Below are 24,715 nucleotides of genomic sequence, written 5' to 3'. Positions count from 1 at the left end.
AATTCTTTGTCGGGCATGTACGACATACATTTAGACACACAGTGGCACCAAAACATATTTGGACACTTAAACTGCACTTATATACTTATAAATTTAATTGCATTAGAGAACAAAATATCAACCAAAGTGGCGTTATTGTAAAAAAAGATAGCATGAGCATACTTTTAATGTAAAACATTTCACAAAAAGAAGTTTGTTAGGTTTAAAATTACTACCCCAATTCCAAAAAGTCGGGACAGTATGGAAAATGCTAATAAAAACAAAAAGAAGTGATTTGTGAATTCTATTCACCCTGTGCTATATTGAAAGCACTACAACATCACACCACTTTGTGTTTTACTTTGTGATTTTTTGTTCTTTTTTTTAAATATACACATTTCAATTCAGATGATTGCAACACACTCTAGAAAAGTCAAGACAGGGGGGACTAATAACAATTTGACTAATTGAAATATCAAGGTGATGTGAAACAGGAGATGTTAAAGAGGCCCTATTATGCTTTTTGGGATTTTACCTTTCCTTTAGTGTGTAATATAGCTGTTTGTGCATGTAAAAGGTCTGCAAATTTATTAAGCACGAAGTCCACGCAAAAGGGAGTTATTCTCTCCCATAGACAACACTGCTCAAGAACTACAAGAAAAGGCTGGACTGTAGTCCAGCCATTTCTTCCGTAAAGTATCTACATCACTATGTAACATATTTGCATAATGCCTGCCTAAGGACTACTTTAGCCCACCCTCAAACAAACGTAGTTACAATAGAGGCCAGGATGAGTTGGGTTAGTGTTGTGTCAAGAAGACACTATTTTCTTCACTGTGAAAGCAAAACCTCTTTGTTTGGACTGCCAAAGGCAGACGAATTGAAGAATCAGTGGTTAAAATTTATTTGAATTATTTAGCATTACAACCACAACCAATGCCAGATTTTTTAAGATGGTTACTCCTGAAAGATGGTGCAGTTCCCACTTTGTTGGGACAATCTGGTGCTTCAGGATCACAACCTGTAAGTATGTTTGATTATTTGTGGATTTATCTGCTACCGAGTGTTCAAATGAGTTTTGTGTTGTAGCTAAGGTGTACACCCAGTGCACAGCTGTAGGCCTCTGCTAACCTGCTAGCTAATGCTATTATGTTGAAATAGTTACTTTTACCTACAACTGTTTGAATTATGCAGATTGTTTGTCGTTCTTACTATCACGAATAGTGATAAAGTGTGGAGATGGATTTATTTTTACAAACGGTAATTTTACGTCTGCAATCCATGGTAGTGCTCGGCTAACTTGCTATGTAATGTTATTGTTTTGGTAAGGGTTTACTATTCAGCTGTGGGCCGGCTTTAACCTAAAACTGTGTAACAAAATGATTTTTTAAGACTCAAGAGTCTTATATAATTATATAATTACAAGCTGTAATGTTATGGCCGCTATCCATGGTAGTCCACGGTTAACTTGCTCACTAACTCCCTAATACCCCCCGGTAATATCCAACCAGGAGAAAGCCTCTGTTCGGCTACACCCATTCCAGCAAGAGATGACCAACTTAGATGCACTACGTGTCTTTTACTTGAAGCTTTGTTATGTTCACAATAATTAACGGTGTACTTGTAGGAAAGCTACAAAAGTAAAACTTACCACTGTGAAACATCCTGCTCAAGTCGTGCTTGCGAAGGTGGTTCGGGTCGATCAGCTTGTTCTTCCAAATTTTCATTATCAGACACAAACTGGTACGGCAAAAACCAACACCATTGTTACCACAGTTACAATAGTGTTTATAGCCGTTAATGAAGCCTGAAACTCAGTTATGGTAAGGGGCATTATATTTACGACACAATCACAACAGACTGGGCCAGCTGACCAATCAGAGCAGACTGTGCTTTTCAGATGGGGGGCTTTAAAGAGACAGGACCTAAATCAGAGCGTTTGAGCCAGAGGATGAAAATAGGTTTAACAGAAATATATAGAAAAATAATGTGTTTTTTGAACATTAAAGCCCCAAAATAAAATCATGAACCTGTAAATTAGCATAATATGGGCTCTTTAACAGGTGAGGCAATTGCAGCCTGATCTCATGAAATTTATGTGAACATGACAACATTTTTGCAATTCAAAATGTACATGCTGGATAACACGTTTGGCTGGAGGTTTCCAGTGAAACAAGGGTGTAGATTTGTCTTGAACATTGGGGGGTTGCAGCATGAAGCATTTACCCATGTTTCCATTTATCATGGTATAAATAATGGGGAGGGTTGTACTTGCTTGTTTTGATTATTGAGGGGGTTACCTCCCCCCCCACCCCACTGGAATCTATGCCCCTGCAGTGAAATGTCCAGCTCCGGGTGCCAAAAGCAAGTAAAATGGTGTCATATTCAGACGAGGTTTTAAGGTGAATTTTATATGGATGTTTTTAAAACTTACCCTCCTAACATAAAACTTTTGCCTGAACCTAACCAATAGTGTTTTAAAATATAAATGAGATGTTAAAAAAGACATGGAGAAGCAAAATGAAAAATCACATTTTCTGAACCAACCACATCGTTTCATGCCACTTCTGTGACTGTAATGTCACGTGACAGCTTGAGTTGAACTTAAACTTGAATCAGATAAGCTACTGCGCAAGCAATTCACATTGGAATAAGTGTATACTGTATATGTAGGTGGTCTGTAATAAAAGCATTCAAATTTATTGTTTTTCAAAAGATGTGTTAAAAGTGTGTCATAAAATAACAGGGTCTGAGTAATAGAGAGAAAAATAAGTATTTATAAAGACAAAATCAGCCATTAAAGTCATGATTTGAGTGAGTCAATAAAACACACAGTTGTTCTAGCGCCTCTAGTGTTCATTTCTCCTTGAAACTGCAGGGAATTGTACCTGGAGACACGATTAACAAGTTTTGCAAAAATCTATATATAGAGTCATGTTTTCACCATAAGACCAGGTTGGGCAATTGTGTTATTGTACATAAGGAGCCTCCAAAAAAAAAGCCTAGTCCTTTAAATCAAATCAAATCAAATCATGTTTATTTATATAGCACATTTAAAAACAACAATGGCTGACCAAACTGCTGTACAGTGGCATCACAGGCAGGACAGTATAACAGAAATAAAACATACAGTACTGTGCAAAAGTCTTAGGCTCACAAAAACATTTGTCTTAAGATGGTTATTTATATTTTCAGCTTTAGTGTGTCAATAGGAAATATACATTTTAGATTCCCGAACATTTATTTTGCAAATAGAATAGAATAGAATAGAAGAACAGGGAGCCCTGCAACAGATGGCATGGTCCCCACAGAGCCCCCCCCCCCCACTGAATATTGAGTCAGTCTGGGATTACAAGAAGAGAGAGAAGCAATTGAGACAGCCGAAATAGATAGAAGAACTGTGGCAAATTCTCCAAGAAGCTTGGAACATCCTATCTGCCAACAACCAACAAAAACTGTGTCCAGGTGTACCTAGGAGAATTGGTGCTGTTTTGAAGGCAAAGGTGGTCACACCAAATATTGATTTAGCTTTTTTATGTTTACTGGACTTTGTATGATGTTAATTGATAAATGAAAACTATTTATGGCATTATTTTTGAAGACATCCTCACTATGCAACATTTTCCCAAAGTGCCTAAAACTTTTGCACAGTACTGTAGGTAGAAGGGCAATTTCACAGCTTAACCATGATTTATGGTAAATTAAAAGCTAAGGAAAATAAGAATGTTTTAAGCTACAATTTAAAAACAGATAGAGAGGGGGCAATCCTGAGGTAATCCGATAAACTGTTCCAAAGTTTGGGTCCAGTGATACAAAAAGCACGATCACCTCTATGCTTCAGCCTGGATCTAGGAACAGACAAAAGTCCACGATCCCCGGATCTGAGTGATCTGATTGGGTTATGTGGACGAACCAAATCACAGAGATAATGGGGTGCCTGATTGTTTAAGGATTTATAGAGAAATGTTAAAATCTTTAACATTAACATTAATGTTGAAATCTGATAAGCAACCAGTGCAAGGAGATCAGGATGGGAGTGATTACGACTGCCCATTAAAAGTCGTGCCACAGCATTTTGGACCCATCTGCAGGCGGGATAGTGCTGATTGGTGCAGGCCAGAGTACAGAGAATTACAGTAATCCAAGCATGAAGAAATAAAAGCATGGATCACAATTTCAAAAGTTTTCCTGGATAGAAAAGCTTTTGTTTTAGCTAGGCAATGTAGGTGGAAAAAACTCTAACCACTTCATTAATTTGTTTGTCGAACTTTAGGCTACTATCAAAGAAAAAGCCTAAGTTCTTAGCGTGAGAAGTGAGATGAGGAGTGAGAATACCTAAGTCAATGTTGTTCACTGTTTTAAGCTTGTTTGGTCCAAACAGGATAATTTCTGTTTTACTCTCATTAAGGTGTAGAAATTATCTATCAGCCAGGTTTTGAGTTCCTGCAGACAAGCTAAGAGAGGGTCAAGAGCTTGTTTGTCATGACGTTTTATAGGCACATACAGTTGTGCACAAAAGTTTGCATACCCTTGGAGAATTGGTAATATATGAACCATTTTTAAAGAAAATATGAGTGAGCAGGCAAAACACATTTATTTTATTTCTTATGGGATTCATTTTCAACTGTAGGTTATAACAGAATGGCACAATCATAAAACAAAACATAGCAACAAAGAAAAAAATGAAATGACCCCTGTTCAAAAGTCTGCACACCCTTAGTTCTTAATACTGTGTATTGCCCCCTTTAGCATCAATGACAGCGTGCAGTCTTTTGTAATAGTTGTCTATGAGGCCCCAAATTCTTGCAGGTGGTATAGCTGCCCATTCGTCTTGGCAAAATGCCTCCAGGTCATGCAAAGTCTTTGGTCGTCTTGCATGAACTACACGTTTGAGATCTCCCCAGAGTGGCTTGATGATATTAAGGTCAGGAGACTGTGATGGCCACTCCAGAACCTTCACCTTTTTCTGCTGTAACCACTGGAGAGTCAAATTGGCCTTGTGCTTAGGGTCATTGTCATGTTGGAAAGTCCAAGAGCGTCCCATGCGCAGCTTTCGTGCATAAGAATGCAAATTGTCTGCCAGTATTTTCTGATAACATGCTGCATTCATCTTGGCATCAATTTTTACAAGATTCCCCGTGCCTTTAGAGCTCACACACCCCCAAAACATCAGTGAGCCACCACCATGCTTCACAGTGGGGATGGTATTCTTTTTACTACAGGCCTTGTTGACCCCTCTCCAAACATAGCGCTTATGGTTGTGACCATAAAGCTCTATTTTGGTCTCGTCACTCCAAATTAAAGTGTGCCAGAAGCTGTGAGGCGTGTCAAGGTGTTGTCAGGCATATTGTAACTGGGCTTTTTTGTGGCATTGGCAAAGTAAAGGCTTCTTTCTGGCAACTCGACCATGCAGCTAAGTTTTGTTCAAGTATCGTCGTATTGTGCTCCTTGAAACAACCACACCGTCTTTTTCCAGAGCAGCCTGTATTTCTCCTGAGGTTACCTGTGGGTTTTTCTTTGTATCCCGAACAATTCTTCTGGCAGTTTTGGCTAAAATCTTTCTTGGTCTACCTGACCTTGGTTTGGTATCAAGAGATCCCCGAATTTTCCACTTCTTAATAAGTGATTGATCAGTACTGACTGGCATTTTCTAGGTTTTGGATATCTTTTTATATCCTTTTCCATCTTTATAAAGTTCCATTACCTTGTTACGCAGGTCTTTTGACAGTTCTTTTCTTCTCCCCATGGCTCAGTATCTAGCCTGCTCAGTGCATCCACGTGAGAGCTAACAAACTCATTGACTATTTATACACAGACACTACTTGCAATTTAAAAAGCCACAGGTGTGGGAAATTAACCTTTAATTGCCATTTAAACCTGTGTGTCACCTTGTGTGTCTGTAACAAGGCTAAACATTCAAGGGTATGTAAACTTTTGATCAGGGCCATTTGGGTGATTTCTGTTATCATTATGATTTAAAAAGAAGCCAAACAACTATGTGATAATAAATGGCTTCATATGATCACTATCCTTAAATAAAAGACAGTTTTTTTTTTGCATGATCAGTCATATTTTCAAAATCAATGCCAAAATTTCACAATTTCTGCCAGGTTATGCAAACTTTTGAGCACAACTGATTTGTGTGTCTTCAGCGTAACAGTGAAATGACACCCCATATTTGTTAAAGATAGCACCCATAGGAAGCATATATAAAGAAAAAAGGGTTTAAGAGCAAGAATGGGTCAAGGCTCGCCAATTTGCCAACAGTTGCAATGAGAGCAATGTTTCCCAAATGCAAATCACCCTCTATAGTGCACAATATAGTTAAAAGATTCAAGGAATCTGGTCAAATCTTGGTGGGTAAAGAGAAAAGGTTGAAAACAACTTCTGAATGTACGTGATCTCCGATTCCTCAAACATCACTGTCTTAAAAACAGTCATACATCTGTAATGATATTATGACATTGGCTCAGGAATACTTCGGTAAACCTTTGTCGGTCAACAGCATTCACCGCTGCATCCACAGATGCAAGTTAAGGCTTTACTATGCAAAGCAGAAGCCATAAATCAACACTGTCCAGAAGCACCGCTGACTTATCTAGGCTCGGTCTCATCTGAGATAGAAAGTAGGACAGTGGAATCATGTTTTGTGGTCAGACGAGTACACATTTCAAATATACTTTTTTGAAAAAACAGCTGTCATGTCCTCCAGGCAAAAGAGGAAAAGGACCATCCAAAATGTTATCAATGTCAGGTCCAAATGCCAGTATCTGTCATGGTATGAGGGTGTGTCTGTTCCCATGGCATGGGACACTTGCACATCTGTGAGCCACCATTAATGCAGAAAGAAATGTAAAAAATATGGAGCAACATTTACTGCTATCCAGATGAAGTCTTTTCCAGGAAAGTCCCTGCATCTTCCAGCAGGACAACGCCAAACCACATAGTGCATGGCTGCACAAGCAGAGAGTGCAGGTGCTAGATTAAGCCTGCAGTCCTGACCTGTCTCCAATTGAGAATGTGTGGCACATTATGAAGCATACAATACAGCAACGAAGGCCCTGTACAGTTACGCAGCTAAAAACCTGCATAATAGATGAATGGGTGAAAATTCTGCTTGCTAAACTTAACAAACTTGTGTCTTCAGTGCCCAAACACTTTATTAGTGTACACAGTTGTAAACACTTGACTGTCCCAATTTTTTTTTGTTTTTTTTTTTGCATGTAATCATCAGATTAAAAATTAATGTATATTTAAAAAAAATCAATAAATTTACAAGGTAAAACATAACATAACGTGTCTGTTGTAGTGCTTTCAATATAACACAGGTGTGGAGCAGGACGTGATCATGTGTCTGTCATTGGGGAGAGTGGAAGCGGTAAGGTCATCACCTGGTGATTATTGATGCTTAACACCTGTGTCTCACTAAAATGATGACAGAGATGGGCTTGAAAAGGCTGCTGAGAACGCTGGAGAGACAGTTTCCTATTGAAAAGTTTACCATTGATATTATTTTGTGAAGCTGAAGTGTTAATGCTGTGCTTGTTAAGATGAAAAGCCCAACGACTGCGTTTGTGAAACTGAGACACCATTAAAGGTTGATTTACCTGGACTGCAACCCCGCATATTTTTTATTAGTTCTTTTTCTCAGTATTAGCAGCCTGTTTTATTTATTCAAACAATTATAAACATTTTGTTTGTATACAGATACACAAAAAAATTCACAACTTTGCCTGCTGAAAAAAAAAAAGAAAATTGTTCTTCAATGAACAATATGGATCTCCACGTCCTCCATGAAAGTCAAATGTTCCTGCTCAGCTCCAAACAGGATCTACTCCCTGCACTTTCACTAACTGCAGATTCAATTATTAGACCTATTAGCATTAATATTGTTATTGTCCTTACGGATAGTATAACAAAGTATTGCAATAATTTCAATAAAGAAAAGACTGTAAGCCAATGCTTTCTTATAAATTATTTTTAATATTAGGCTATGTATCATATTTTTTTCTGTACAATGCAGGGCTGCCAACTGACAATTGACACTGTTCTCATGCTCTCATGCCACACGTCCCTTTTCTCATGCAGTGATAATGTCACAGAGCAAAGAGGGCACTGACAGCGCACAGACAGACAAGACAGAGCAGGCAGCACCGTGCAGCAGCGAGTTATTCAGACCAATCAGGGGGAAAGCAGCAGCACAGCGTCTCTCCCTCTCCTCTTGCACACAACCCCCCCCCCCCCCATACTATAATAGTAGCAGTATTATAGTGAATATCACATAACTTTACAATATTGATATATTTCTGTCATACTTTTTTCCTATAAATTTGCCTTTAATTTTGACGGAGCTTTTATTTTGAAGTGTTTCTGTGTTGTTTTGACCAAGGAGCTCGGATGTTATGACGGCAGATTCCCACTCTGCAAAAGCCGGTTACTACATGACTCAAAGTGATTATTAAACAGCAAAAGGCTGCTATTTAATTAAATAAGTATGTACTTTCTATGTGCCTCTTGCTACAACGTGAATTTGCACTCTGTTTACTGTCATCTGTTGCAAACAGAGCGTGCAGTGCTCATGACTGTGTTTTCCCTGTATGAGCCATGGAGGAGCTTTAACAGGTATGAGCAGCTGGCATCAGCACAGCACTGTCTCCACACATTCACAAGCGGTCACATTTGAATTACATGCAAACGATATATTTATCTCAATAAATCATGGCTTTTGCGGTTAAAAATCTTACAGTACCAATACCAATACATGAGTGCAGTATCAGACTGAATTTGTCCAAATACTTTTTGGGGGCTACTGTGTAGTGAAATGAATTAAGGAGCATATTCTGTGATCATTGGACAGTGTTGTGTACCTCTTTGCAGTCCAGATTTAAATTCTGGTCTCCAACTTCAAGCTTCAATACTTCCACCTGGTAATACCACTCTTCTAGGACTGGGGTGTACCACACTGAACCCTGGTACAGAGTCGGTTCAACCCCTCCCATGATCTGAAAGAGCACAAAAAATCAATTTGTAAAAGCATATCACTTTTCTTTTCTATACAGTAAGAAAATCCCAATCCCAACTGAATGAACAATGGATTTCCTTGATCTGAACCCTTAAAATAAAATGAAAAGTAAATTAAAGTATGCAAATTAGAATTAATAAAATAAAAATAAAAATCTGAACCCTTTTCACATATAGGCAATATATATTAGAAAGCTAAGTAAGTATGTTCCTTTTTAGAGGTCAACAGTTTTTCCATTTAATCTGTGGCGATAGCTACTTTTGGAACTATCAGTTATTGACAGAAATGAACATTGATTGTTTGCCGATAGTCCCACGATAGAAATTATAGAAAAGACATTTAAGAAGCATGAACATCATTGAATGTTTATATAAATAACCATTACTGATTGTTGATTCAAGCATATTTTGATCGATGGTGTCCCTTTGATAGACTGTGACCCTAAAGGGAAAATTTGTTACTCAGTTATCGGCTTTTTCCACCACCTTAGTTATCGGTTTTGGCAAAATCACATATTGGTCAAGGTTTAATTCCTTGTGCTATTTAAACATGCTATCCAATGTAAAGAAAAAAAACAGAATATAGGTTAAAGCAAAAAGACTCAAAACACATCCTAACACAGTCTAAAATTATTGACTGAGAGCTGGTGCTTTGGCTCCTAATTATAGAATCCAATTAAGAGGCTAGTCAAATTTTCCAGAAAGGCTTTGGACATGGTTCATTGTTAGACACAGGACACACCCCTCCCCACTGCTTCTCCCATCTGCTCTGCTTAGCAGGGTACACCGCGTCTCCTTTTCCAGGGCTCCTGTATTGCTAACGGAATGTGCCAGCAGTGGGGAGCTTTCTTTAGCTTCTCACTAAGGACACAAGCTGCCCTATAGTATGCGTTAGATATGGAGATGCGCTGTGCTATTATGATTGTTGAGTAGCGCTGAGATGCTCAATCTGTCCTTGAGAGCTTTTAACTGGTTTATGGGCGGGAAGCCCATACAGCACCAACTCATATGGATAAAATAAAAATTTTTTCACTCATCATAAGTGGCCAGCCAAGGCAGGTCGCTGTTTAGACCTGATATTTACTTCTCCAGTGACCACTTGTAATCAGAGTATCTGATTTTATATATTAACTATAGAGAGTAACAGTCTGGTTGCGGAATTTAAAAAAAAAAAATCACATTCATATTTTTCCAGACAGGAAATTATTGTTAATGATAGCCTTTAAAGACAGACCTACTGTTAGCGCTGAGGTTGTTAGTTGATGGTATATGCTTCTGCTGAAACCATCGATCCTAGTTATTTCAACTTCATTTTTAAAATTTCCTGATGAAGAACTACTGTACACTATCCAAAATCCACTAATCAGAGGATCATGGCAAACAAACAGTAGCAAACTAGTCCAGCATTGACCAGCCACTTCCATGACGCGATGCAATCGACTCCAGGAATTTAAAATGAATAGTTACTACTCAACAACTTAAAAGCAATGGTTTTATACATTTACATTCTATTGTGCTCTATTGACAAAGTCTGGTCCACTCTGCTTCTTATTCTGCACAGAAACCGCCAATGTAAACTGCTAAAAATAATTTCTAACTCATTAAGTATCTAAAAATCCATAAAACAAGATACATTCACTTGCAAAGATATTGAGGGGCAAATTCACTAAACAGTTGCACCATTTTTACATGTAGTATATCATCACACAAAACCTGTGTCTTATCCACTAACTACCCACAATTTAGTTGCCATGGCAAAGCAGGTGTACTCAGCGCTGAAATAGCGCTACATCTTGAGTATTTAAATTAAGTCATTGTCATTCTTTCCCACCCAAGCACGCATCCTTTCTACAGTATGTAAATTAGTCTTGATATAAATTGCACTTAATTCTCAAATTTCTGTGTTATTTGCCCAGCACAATTAAAATTGTGCTATTACCGCCCAAACAAAGCAAGCGGTAAACTGCATTTTATTTAAACATGTGTATGTACATTTTCTATCCATCAGGGCAGTAGTAATTTATCAAATAAAGGAGAAGAGCATAACATGACCCAGTCAAGCTCAGTAGCATTGTTTAGATCGTAGTTGTAGATGTGAGATCAGTTTTACTATTTTGGATTGTAGCAGGTGTACAGTATATTTGTATAGGTCTACTTGGGGTTGGGAACACACCAGACTGCCACCCGCTGGGTCAGCTGCAGTGCTGGCAGAGACTCCTGCACCACACATCTGCAAAGAGAACACATCTGGAATACCGGTTTGCCGCACAACAGAGTTGAAGAAGGGCTCTACGGATGGGTCAGGCTGAAAAGAGGAAAAGACAAAATGTATCTGATTTAAGGAAACAAGTTATTCTATTGAATTTCAATCATTTGAATCATTGTGACGTTTTGGGATTTTGCAATAATCAGCTAAATTTAAACATCTGTAATTTGTCCAAACATTTTATACCAATCACGTAAACAACAAACCACTAAAAAAGGCAGTACAAGGTTCATAAATTAACTGTCTGAAAATAAATGCCAATGAAAGTGACAAAAATAGCATCTAAATTTAAGATGCATGGGCAAAATTCCCATAATAAATTCCTCTGTTTTCTTAATTTGTAACAACTGATGTATTTCTTAAAATTCTATTAAAGACCTTGTTAAGTATTTATTAGATTTTTTTTTCTGGAGAATTTATTTTTAATGAACAGATTAAATTTAAGTATTTTACACAAATAGACAAAAAAACATTTATGTGTGAAGAAAAAAATAACTTATAACATAAAAAATGCCCCTGATAATCAATTATAGGGGGAACCATTGCACCTTAATAAAAAACAAAAGATAATTTCTGAAGGTAAACGTTTCAATTCTTTACTTCCATATATGCCAAATATACACCCTCTATATCCTATTGTGTATACTTATAAGAGTATATGCACCACTATCAAACCTAAAACACCACTGACGTTTGAGTAGACGAGCCACACCTTTGTGACTCAAAACTTTAACATCCTAGCTTGGCTAAATCAAACAGTTACACCCACCTCCCAAGTAAACATACCGCTCCTCAATAAACCTACTCTGTAACACCACCATCTCACTTACTCGAGCTAGAATAGGGTATGCAAGGCCCAAAATGCCTTGCCAATTGATCCCAGGTAGGAAGAAGCCATCTGAAGTGAGTATTGCGGCGATGTTGATGGTGATGCTGCCGCTAGGTCCTTGAGGAATGGCAATGAAGTCAGTTCCCAGTTCCCCTTCCCATTCTCCCTGCGTGTATTTCACTGCAACAGCCCGCTCCATGCTTTGATATGTACTGGAACTGAGCAAACCAAGATAACATTCATCACTCAATATGCATAAAAAGACTGGAATGTAATGAATGTAACACAAAACTGTTGTCTGGTTGCTCTGTTTAAGTAATGTGTGATGTTTGTTCATTTGCAATTTAACGCCATGTCAGATTCCATGGCTATTTTCATGGCGAAAACCAGGTTAAAATGTGACAAAAGGTACAGTGACTTGTATATAAGGCTTTCAAAAACTCTAAAACTAAATGTGTCTGACTTTGTTAAAAATCTTTTCAAAAGTGTGATCTTACAGTGCTCTGTTATAGAAGTGTGTGATGTAGGGATGTGCTGCTGCAGCTACAGCAAAGTTGCTGCTTCCAGTATCAACCAGGATGTTTAGCTGCAAAGACAGAAAACAGTTCTGCGTCATTACCTGAATTATTAACAAAAAGTCACATTACCCCCATAGCACCATAGTTTGTAGGTCATTTGTAAATCATTCAAGAGAATTAATTTCCATGATCTACTGTCAAATACTTCAGAAACATGCAGAGTGTTGCATAAATCATGCACACTATAGCAAATTGCATTTACAATAACTACACAGAAAATAAGATTTACATTACAATATTTTATTTACTGATTTTAACACCAAACCTAACTTTATACAGGCACATTAAGATTAATTCTGTATAAGACAGTATTCATAAAGACTTGACAACAGAAGAGCTGTTAGCCTTAATGGCAAGTTTGGCAACCCTATAAGGAGATCTCAAAATATACATTTTATAGCAAAATAAATAAATATTAATAGAAAAATAAATGTATATACTTAAAAGGATTGATTTCTACAGAGATTAGAAATCAATGTCATACTTCCTTTTCACATTTGTATACAATATATGGTTCAAAATATTTTTTGTTCATCAAAATTAGATGTAGTTTCTTGTAATTATTTTATGTACTTTGCACACACACACACACACACACACACACACACATATATATATATACATACACACACAGTATATAAATGCAATATACAGTAGTGTGCAAATGTTTTAGGCACTTGTGGAAAATGTTGCATTGTGCAGATGACTTCAAAAACAATGCCATAAATAGTTCTCATTTATCAACTGACATCATACAAAGTCCATTAAACATAAAAAAAAAAAAGATAAATGGGGGGCCTGGGTAGCTCAGCGAGTATTGACGCTGACTACCACCCCTGGAGTCGTGAGTTCGAATCCTGAGTGACTCCAGCCAGGTCTCCAAATTGGCCCGGTTGCTAGGAAGGGTAGAGTCACATGGGGTAACCTCCTTGTGGTCGCGATTAGAGGTTCTCGCTCTCAGTGGGGTGCGTGGATTGTGGAGAGTAGCATGAGCCTCCACATGCTGGGAGTCTCCGCGGTGTCATGCACAATGAGCCACGTGATAAAGATGCGCGGATTGTCTCAAAAGCGGAAGCAACTGAAGCTTGAGGTTAGTAACCGCACCACCACGAGGACCTACTAAGTATTGGGAATTGGGCATTCCAAATTGGGGAGAAAAGGGGATAAAAAAAATAAAATAAAAAAAAAGCTAAATCAATATTTGGTCAATTACAAAGCTGTGGCTGTGGCATGGAGCTGACGCTGGGGCGGCTGTGGCTGTGGCATGGAGCTGACGCTGGGGCGGCCGTGGCTGTGGCATGGAGCTGACGCTGGGGCGGCCGTGGCTGTGGCATGGAGCTGACGCTGGGGCGGCCGTGGCTGTGGCATGGAGCTGACGCTGGGGCGGCCGTGGCTGTGGCATGGAGCTGACGCTGGCGCGGCCGTGGCTGTGGCATGGCGCTGGCGCGGCCGTGGCATGGCACTGACGCTGGCGCGGCCGTGGCATGGCGCTGACTCTGCCGTGGCCGTGGCCGTGGCATGGCGCTGACTCTGCCGTGGCCGTGGCCGTGGCATGGCGCTGACTCTGCCGTGGCCGTGGCCGTGGCATGGCGCTGACTCTGCCGTGGCATGGCATGGAGCTGACTCTGCCGTGGCATGGCATGGAGCTGACTCTGCCGTGGCCGTGGCATGGCATGGAGCTGACTCTGCCGTGGCCGTGGCATGGCATGGAGCTGACTCTGCCGTGGCTGTGGCATGGAGCTGAATCTGCCGTGGCTGTGGCATGGCATGGAGCTGACGCTGGCGCGGCCGTGGCATGGCATGGAGCTGACTCTCCCTGTGTCTGTGACAATGATAGAAAGACGATGAAGACGATGATGTGTGATGAACCCAAGTGCAGTTTATTATCAATCGTGAAATACAAAAGCCGTAACTCCCAATGTGAAAAAAAATACAAAAACATGAACTTGACATGACTTGACATGAACAATCCAACAAAGTTCCATATAATACCTGACAATGACAAACATGAGGCTTAAATACATGGACAAAGAAGAAACATGACAATGATAACCAATGACAAGACAGACCTGAGTACAAGGTAACAAGACAATAATCCAATGAAAACAAGACACATGAACATGGAGGGAAGCATGAATCACATGACCAAGGAAACAGGAACAAACATGGCATGGAAACAGGAAATAACATGACATGAAACCACATGACCTGAACAGGAACAGGAACTAAACTTTAAAATAAAAGACATGAACACAAAACATGAACAAAAACACATCTAGACATGACATGGTTACACCACATGACATTAATTACTTTAATTCCTAGAAAATATATAAAAATGACTTTGAACACATTAATAGAAAACATGTTCTTCATAGTAGAGGTGTATTCAAGTAATTGTTTAGTGTGAGTTGCATTTTTAATGTATATATGTCATATATATGATAAAACATTTTTTATTTATTTAAAGGCTTGATTTTAATCGACTAGATAAGCAACAGGTGTGTATGATCTACCCATTTGGCTTTGCCATTCTAAGGTTTAGCCTAGAAAAGTGACAAAAATAGGTTCAAATACAAATTCAGTAATAATAGGCTACATGGTTCCCAAGTACCCAAGTGCATAAGACAAAAAAGTAAAAAATTAAATAACCATTTATGTCTTGTTCTAGTTTGTATCTAATACATTTTTCCAAATTTTTATGCTTAAATATCAGCCACCCAAATCCCATCAATCCCTGCTGGCACGATGGAGCCCTCTAATTTAACCACTCCACACATATGTTTGCCTGGCATGTGTGGAATAATGTTGTCTGAGCACTGGTTCATCGAGGGGGAGCTAATGAGATAACAGAGCTCTGCCATCTCATCTAGTTGCCAAAGATGCCACCATGGGCATTCCTCATCGTTATTGCCATCATAATATACACACAGCTCTGCTCCGCCGCACTCGTCCTAAGAGCTTCATTTAAAAGCAGTTTGACTCTTAAACCCAGGAACGCAATTTAATGCAGTGTTTGAATTAAACAAGGGAAAAACTTGAGTTGTTTTTAAGTAATGATTTTATCTCTAGATTAGGCAGATGAGTGGAACTGAGATAGACTGGCTTTGGCTATGTTCAGAATGGCATACTGAATACTGCTCAGTACACAATGTATAATGTTACTGTTCTTTAAAATAGAAATTGCACCATCTGCTAAAATACAGGGCAAAAGAAGTCTTAATTTCAGTCAAAATATGGGACGTCCCAGACTCCTGGCTAATACAGAACAGTTAACAACCCTAAGTAGTATGGTTGTCTACTATACCAAACATAACCTCTTTGTGTTTCTGGCAGGGGTGTGAAGAAATTTAAGAGGAATAATTGTCTTATTGTGTTTGCAACCAGAGACCTTTGTGAATAACCCAACAGAGGCAGAACTTTTCAGGGTTTTACATTATTGTATAGAATTCCCTAATCCTACCAGGCTTTATTTGGAGACAATTGATGATAAGTGTTCTGACAACCAGTACAAACTTAAAACATAACATCTTGGAAAACATCTGAAACACCTGCATACTCTGGGTGCACTTTGCAATGTTGGCACTTGACAGATAGTGTATTGAGCACATTAGAGAAAGGTCTTGCACACTGACAGTCTGCCAGTGACTGACTTGACTGAGAGCATTTACCCGCACCTTCCTCCAATGTGCATGAAGCACACTCTAAAAAAATAAGTATGGAGGATATTTTAACATGAAATGGCATTAGCAACCCATTTTACTTTCATATTGTGAGGCATTTCTAAGAGAAACCGGATGTTTAAAATAATGCAGGACAGGACTTGATTGTATCCATCTGTGATTGATTGGATTATGTGAAGAGGGCATTGCATAGCAGAATGGAACCTGACCCGAGTACTAGTTTGCAGTCTATTATGGACAACTACTTCTCTCCTGAAACACCACCAGCACCAGGGTCATTGACAAAAAAAGTCTGTCCGAGGTGGAATTAAAAAAAATAAAATAATTTAAAACATCTAGTTTAAAATACATGTATCGAGCTTGTAGAAATATATTCTTTGTGTCCATGTTGGTTTTACAAATGTAAAAAAAAAAGAGCAGTTATAGCACTTTATGACAAAATGCATTTAGTGACAAAATGTGGTGTAACCATCAAGTAAAAGGTATTAAAATATTTTCCTTGCACCTTGAATACATGTAAGTGTTCACAACTTCATTAATTTCAAAAAAGTTTTTTAAACATATATTTCACGGTAAAAAATATTTATTTAAAAATATATAAAGTCAAGAATAACAAGCAGTCCTCTCAGGGTTACTCCATATGACTTGAACAAAACATGCCTTTTTATAAGTGTCAAAATATTGATATTTAATTATGATATAATATATATTCAAATTTCACAAATATTTATGGGGGTCTAAAGGGGTCTTTGTTTTCTTTTTTTCTTTTTTTTGTCAGATGACAACAAAATGGCCACCTACATGTTGGTTACAAAACCTGACTGAATTGGGACAAACGTTTTTCAAATATTAAACATACTGTATTTTAAAACAATTGTTTCACTGTATATTTTTAAAGAAATAATAATTAATGAATATCCTGCACTACTCATGCCAACATTTTTTTGTTGTTGCTGAAGAATGTTAAAGGATGGGCAAGGAGGAGGCAGGAACCGGCTCAACAGTCAACATAAAATTTAAAATCAAACTCAACATAAAACAAACATGAACCATAAGACGAACACACACACACATGCAGCACGTCTCTCTCTCTTTCTCTCCAACTGGCATCTCCGGCCCCCCTTTATCTCGCTCTCCCGCTGATCATCTGATTCAGCGCCATCCGTGCAGCCTCATGGCCCGGCCATGTCCTCCTCCTCGTCACACTCCTCCCCTGCCCGATTCAGGCCGGGGTGCCACCAGACTGACTTAATCCCCCCCCCCCCCCACCCCAAATCTCTGGAGGGGAGATGCTGCCCTTTCGGCCGTTCTGTCAGCCGGTGGTCCACCCCACCTCCTGGGATCCTGGGGGAGAGATGAGGGGAGGCGTGGGGAGAGGGAAAGGGCGAGCGGGAGACATATAGAGAGAGAGAGAGAGAGAGAGAGAGAGAGAGAGAGAGAGAGAAGTGCTCGCCAGTCCCCAGACACGCTGTCGCCCGGTCCTCAACCGCTCCTCCGCCCTCTGGCGGACAACAGCTAGCTCCTCCCCCGGCAGATGGCAGCGAGCCCTCCGACCCCTGGTGGACGGAACCGCTCCTCCCCTTCTCGGAGATGAACACACACAAACATGAAGCACGTCTCTCTCTCTTTCTCTCAAACTGGCGACTCTGGCCCCCCTTTATCTTGTTCTCCCACTGATCATCTGATTCAGTGCCGGCCATGCACCCTCACAGCCTGGCCACGCCCTCCTCCTCGTCGCAAAGAATTTCAGCTTTTAATGAGACTTATATCCTATCCTGCCTATATATCCTAACAGTAAATCTATAGTTATTTTCTATTATTGTGTAACTTTTATCACATTAACCAAACTGATCTCATTAATATACGTAGCTATTTGTACATTAATATTTGTAACATTTAAACTTATATGTTTGTACGCTTGAATAGACACTAAAATGAATGATATGGACGTATTAACAGCTTTAGAAATGTAAAATATTGATGAACCCATTACAAATATATTTGAATATGCGAATCGATTATAAATATATTTGTAAATTTTACTGTTTTATAGATATTTTAGATCCCTTAACCATACCCCAACCTCTAAACATATTTCAATAACATAAAAACATGTAACAAAGGGGGGGGGGGGGTCACGTGACGCCATGCGAGGAGCAGACGTGCGAGCGTCCATAAGCTGGAAATTGAGCGAGCTCACAGTATCCTGACTCACGGATCTGCTGGGGGAGACAGGCCCCGATCAATTCTGGCCAGATTTCTGAGATCATTCGATAAAGATCTCGTGTTGCACCAGGCGAGGAACAAAGGAAAGCTTTCTTGGAAGAATCACAGTATTTTCTTGTTCCCGGACTTTGCGAATGCGACGAGAGAAATGCGATCGGTTCAAGGAATGTAAGAAACTCTTACATAAATGGAAGATTGATTTGCACTGATGTTTCCGGCCAAACTGAGAATAGACACCAAGGATGGCAGCAAAGTGTTTTTATACCCCAAAAAGGCACTGGCCTTCATACAAACTATGGGTGAGTAAACCATTGGGCGTTTCTTATGTGAGTGGACTAACTCACTGTTCAGTGTCTCAATTGTCTGAGGAAGCTGGGCGCCATTTTTGTTTCTTACTGTGTTGGCGCCGCCTGGCGGCTGGAGATTGTTTGTAGCATGACACTCCAAGAAACCTTTGCATTGATGGAAGATCGCTTTTACACTGAAGTTCCCGGCCAGATTGAGAATGGACATTATGGATGACCGCAAAATATTTACATGCTCACATAAAAGACGTCTTTTATAAAGTTGTCGGACTGAGTAAGTCATGATGTATGTTTTTTAGGTGGCCTCTGATTGAAGTTGACTCGCTCAATACACACTTGATCATCCGAGGAACCGGCATGCCTGTTTTGTTTCTTTATGTGCTGGCTCCGCCTAGTGGCTGGAGTTTGTTTTGTGGAATAATACTCCTTCGGGTCAGCTGTGGATGAATCTGATCGTTTTTTGTGCTTACACCTCCTGTTGGCAGGAGTTTGTTTTTGTGGAGTATTTTTAAGGGACATTAGAATGATTACATCATCTGCTGAACTCATAACAGCTGGCTCACTGAACAATTGTCTGTCTGTCCGAGGAAACTGAACGGCTTTATATCAGATGGAGTTTATTTTGTGGAGGAACACACCTTCAAGACAGTTTTGCGAATGAATTCACACGTTCACACCTTTGTGTTTATTCTGCCTATTGGCTGGAGTTTGTTTTACAGAGTATTTTCTATTATGTAATTTTGCCTCACAAAACCTGTGCAGAAGCACCAGACTTGAGCAATCCGACGGCAAAGTTGTCACGGGGGTTCTCGCGTGCGTACATGGACTCTCTGAGTTTGGAGGGATTGACGCCGGTTGGCGCTGTCGTGCGCGGGGTTTATAATCTTGCTTTTGACACACAATGTATTTTTTATTATATCAATATTGTTAATGTGAATGGGTTATCTCTCTCCACATGGAATGTGAATGGGTTGGGACACCCCATAAAAAGAAGGAAGGTTATATCTTTTCTTAAGCGTAAGAAATGTGATATTGTGTTTCTTCAAGAAACGCATCTTTCCCCACAGGAAGCTGAAAAATTTGGGAAGATATGGGGTGGACATGTTTTCTTTAGTGCTGGCTCAAGTAAGAGCAGGGGGGTCATAATAAACATCTACAATTCAAATTTCTCAAACAGTTTAAAGATAAAATAGAGAGAAAAAGAGTCATTATTGTTTTAGCAGACATTCAGGGGCAAAGGTTGATTTTGTCTAATATTTACACACCTAACGCTGATGATCAGGGCTTTTTTATAGATCATGAAGGGTTGTTGCAAACCGTTGGCACCCCTCATGATATAATATTGGGAGGAGACTTTAATTTTTGATGGACTCAATCCTTGATCATAGTGAAGCAAAAGTGTGTAAGCCCCCTAGAGCAACAGTGACACTTCACAAGATGTGTAAAATCTTGGTCTTGTAGATATCTGGTGACTTCTGAACCCATCTAGTAGGGATTATAAATTTATTTCATCAGTTCATAAGATTTATTCTAGAATAGATTTTTTTTATTTATTTCTAAATCCCTCATTCCATCTGTTGTTGACTGCTCAATTGGAAACATTCTCGTCTCAGATCACGCCCTGGTGAGTTTAGAGATGTTGCCACATACAGAGAAAAAGAAATCATATAGTTGGCCCTTTTGCAAAATCCTGATTTCCAACAAATGTTAAAGACTGAAATTAATATTTATATGGAGACCAACTGGTCCTCAGTATCCTCGGTGGCCGTAGCTTGGGAGGCACTTAAGGCTGTTCTTAGGGGTCGGATTATACAGTATGCCTCATTCATCAAAAAATCTAAAGCACGAGAACTCATGGAGTTGGAAGGGACTATTAAAAGTGCCAAAGCCGAGCTGAAGTGCCGAATGTCATCTGATGGCCTCAGAGAATTGACCCAACTGAAATATAGATATAATACTATTCTGTCACGGAAAGTAGAGTTTTGGTTATTCAGGGCAAGACAGTCATACTTTAAGTCGGGTGACAAAGCAGGAAAACTTTTGGCTAGATACATAAAGCAGAGAGAGTCTTTGTCTACCATTCCCTCAGTGAAATCTGCAGGTAGTGAAATTTTTACCTTGGCCATTGATATTAATAATGCTTTTAAAGAATTATATATTGATCTTTACAGTTCCACGCCTTCGTCTACTTATGAAGATATTAGAAACTTTGTGGAACCATTAGTTCTCCCTAAATTGACGACTGAGCAAAAAAATTCTCTTGATTCTGAGATAACCTTGGAGGAGCTTGATGAGGTAATTAAGTCCTTACCTACAGGCAAGGCTTCTGGGCCAGACAGCTTTATCGCTGAATTTTTTAGATCTTATGCTACAGAACTGGCTCCACTTTTGTTAGAAGTTTATACAGAATCATTAAAGAATGGAAAGCTTCCCCCAACCATGACACAAGCCCGGATCAGTCTGATTCTTAAAAAGGACAAAGATCCAAGCGAGTGTAAGAGTTACCGTCCAATTTCCCTGATCCAGCTAGATGTAAAAATTTTGGCAAAAAGTTTGGCTAACCGATTAAGTAAAGTTATGACATCTCTTATACATATAGATCAGGTGGGGTTTATTCGGGGCCGCAGCTCTTCTGATAACATCAGGCGTCTCATCAATATCACGTGGTCAGTAGTGAATGATCAGTCTCCGGTCACTGCCATCTCACTTGACGCCGAAAAGGCGTTTGATTATCTTTTTAAGATTTTGGAAATATACGGGTTCAGGAATACTTTTATTGGATGGATTAAGTTACTTTATAGACACCCGGTAGCAGCGGTACAAACAAATTGATTAATTTCAGATTATTTTACTCTGGATAGGGGCACCCGGCAGGGTTGCCCTCTTTCCCCATTATCGTTCTGTCTTGCCCTGGAACCATCAGCAGCTGCTATAAGAAAAGAGGATGATTTTCCAGGGGTAATGGCGGGAGGAGTGGCGCATAAGATTTTGCTTTACACATTTGATATTTTATTATTTGTCTCCGACCCCACTAGATCTATGCCTTGCCTCCACAGAATTATTAATTCCTTTTCTAAATTTTTGGGATACAGAATTAATTGGTCTAAATCCGAAGCTTTGGCTTTGACAGCGTACTGCCCAGTAAAGGCTTTTCAGCTGGGTGCCTTCCAGTGGCCCAAACAGGGCATTAAGTATTTGGGCATTTTATTCCCAGCACATTTATGTGATTTAGTCAGAGTTAATTTTGAGTCTCTAATAAAAAGGTTTTCGAGCGATGTGGGTAGGTGGGCTTCATTACATTTATCGATGATTGGGAAGGTTAGTGTTATTAAAATGAACTGCATTCCAAAATGTAACTACCTGCTGCAGTCTCTCCCTGTAGATGTCCCCCTCTCTTATTTTAAGCAATTTGATAGCATAATGAAGTCCTTCATTTGGAATGGTAAGCATCCCAGGTTGCATTTTAATAAGTTACATAGGCTGATTGACAAAGGTGGGCTAGGCCTACCCAAGATTTTGTTTTATTATTACACGTTTAGTCTCAGACACTTGGCCCATTGGTCGCTCCCACCTGAGAGAGCCCATCCCTGGTTTGTTATTGAACAGGAAGTTCTTGCCCCTATTTCGCCATTGCAAAGCCTTTCGATCAAACTAATCGGAGAAGTTAAGTCACACCCCGTTATCTCACATCTGCACCTGGTTTGGACGAAAGTGTCCAGAGTGTTTAATTCTGACATTTATTTAAGTGTTGCCTCAAGCATATGGCTGAACCCTAAATTACACATTAATAAGTCCCCTTTCTGTTGGTCAGAGTGGATTGGGAGGGGGGTTACCACACTTGGTGACCTATATGAGAGTGGAGTACTGAGATCTTTTGATAATTTGGTTCAACATTTTAAGATTCCTAGATCCCAGTTCTTTAGGTATTTACAGCTGCGCCACTTGCTCTGTACTATTTTTGGGAGTAGTGTACACCCCCCTAAAGTGGCAGATACTCTGGAAATGGTGATTACTGATTTTGGGAAAGGTCATGAAGCATCAGTGTATTACTCCCTGTTGATTCAGAGTCTGGGGGATGGAGTTTTGTCTTCTCTCAAGAGATTATGGGAGAAGGATTTCAACTTGGTATTGAAGGAGGGAGTGTGTGCCAGGATCCTAAAAAGCATCAATTCTGCATCTAGAGATGCAGGGGTCCATCTAATGCAGCTTAAGATTTTGCATCGGTTCTACTGGACCCCCTCTAGATTGTATAGGTTGGGTCTTAAAGACACACCCACCTGCTGGCAGTGCCAAACAGAAGACGGGGACACGATACATATATTTTGGGGATGTGTAAAGATCCAAGAATTTTGGTTTAGGGTTCAGAACTTTATGAGTGAGGTGTTGAACACTAAACTTTCATTTAGCCCCAGACTCTGTATCCTGGGTGATGGGATGACTCTGGACATTGGGGACAGTTATTTAAAAAGTTGGGTCCTAGCCGGAGTCATGATTGGTAAAAACAAATCATCCTCAGGGGATGGAAGTCGGCTGGGGCACCCTCATTTAGGGATTGGTATGGGGAGATGGGAGAGGTGGCAGCGTTTGAGGAGATGTTTTTTACAAGGCTGGGAAAATGGGATTTGTTTGTCAAGAAGTGGGGGGGTTATTTGCCTTTTTTGGATGGTTCTCAGGGAATGGCTGTGGAGAGGGATTTGTAGTTTAGTTGGGTATGTGTTTTATTGATTTTGTTTGAATGTATATCTTGTTTTTTTTAATGTATTTTTTGTATTTATTTAATTTTGATGCTTTAATTGTTGGTGACCACAGTACTGCATGTTTGGGGGGGTGGTGGTGGGGGGGGGTTATAATGTTAATAATTGATAAAACAATTTATGTTGTGTTTGTATGTTTTATTTTTGGAATCAATAAAATTGTTAATAACAACAACAACAACAAAAAAAAACATGTAACAAGTAGATTAATGTACAGTAGTATTTGTACACACCTACTCCTAAACATAACCATAACCATTTATTAAGCATATAAAACATGTAACAGGCAGATAAATTTAATCCTAATAATTTATTCAGAAAAATGGCAAAATTCAGTACAAAAGTAGTCCAAAGGGTGATGTGCTGCATCCGATGTGCTCTCTGATGGTATACAATAGCACTGTGTGAGGAAGAGAGTGAAATTTATATTATTAAATCGCTGTAAATCTTCTCCTGGGGCCGGTACAGCTGGTTGCACCAGCTATACGTGAGTTACAACTTAGCCTAGTTGTAGCATAAATGGGCACTAAGTCACAATTTACGCACTACTAAATATTTGAGCGTTGCACCATTAAACTTAGGTAGGACGTAACCCTATGTATAAACTAAATATTTACGGAAGACTCCGACCAGGAGTAACGGATGGAATAAAAAAAATCTGACTGATATTTGATGACATCAGTGAGCTCATGTTTTGCGTGACAGGCATCAATCATTTCGACATACAGTACGTATGATGTTGACATTTACACTCGTTTACATTTACAAGATGAAAACAAAAACACACTTTTGAGCTTCAGCATGAAACTGTTTAATCTGTGCAGTTTTCAGGGTGCATCGCCCGGTGTCAAGTTTCAACACATTCAAAATATATATAGGATATTAAAATGAATAAATGTCTGTTTTCACAGCCTGTTGTGTTAGTATTTATTTATCACCCCTTATTTTTTTAGATACAGTTCCTATATATTATTTACACAGGGCAAATATACTATTTATCAAATGTACTTTTATTACGTAACGTATTTTAATGGGGATATAATTTATTACAGCTGACAGTTACATGAGCAAACA

The 24,715-nt window shown here is 39.3% G+C and overlaps 1 protein-coding gene across 1 annotated transcript in view; it reads right to left on the bottom strand.

Moving 5' to 3' along the window:
• The window catches only part of bace2 (beta-secretase 2), a 56,873-nt gene that overhangs the window by 24,862 nt on the left and 7,296 nt on the right, over window positions 1-24,715 (bottom strand). The window contains exons 2-5 of the mRNA XM_051678534.1: window positions 12,593-12,681; window positions 12,097-12,313; window positions 11,174-11,305; window positions 8,847-8,981 (exon numbers count right to left, since the gene is read on the bottom strand). Of these exons, the coding sequence (XP_051534494.1) occupies window positions 8,847-8,981; window positions 11,174-11,305; window positions 12,097-12,313; window positions 12,593-12,681 (573 nt within the window). The remainder of the gene's footprint in view (window positions 1-8,846; window positions 8,982-11,173; window positions 11,306-12,096; window positions 12,314-12,592; window positions 12,682-24,715) is intronic.

Source organism: Myxocyprinus asiaticus, chromosome 39, assembly GCF_019703515.2.
Source record: "Myxocyprinus asiaticus isolate MX2 ecotype Aquarium Trade chromosome 39, UBuf_Myxa_2, whole genome shotgun sequence".
Classification (NCBI taxonomy): Eukaryota; Metazoa; Chordata; class Actinopteri; order Cypriniformes; family Catostomidae; genus Myxocyprinus; species Myxocyprinus asiaticus.
This window is presented reverse-complemented; position numbering and strand designations above follow the sequence as displayed.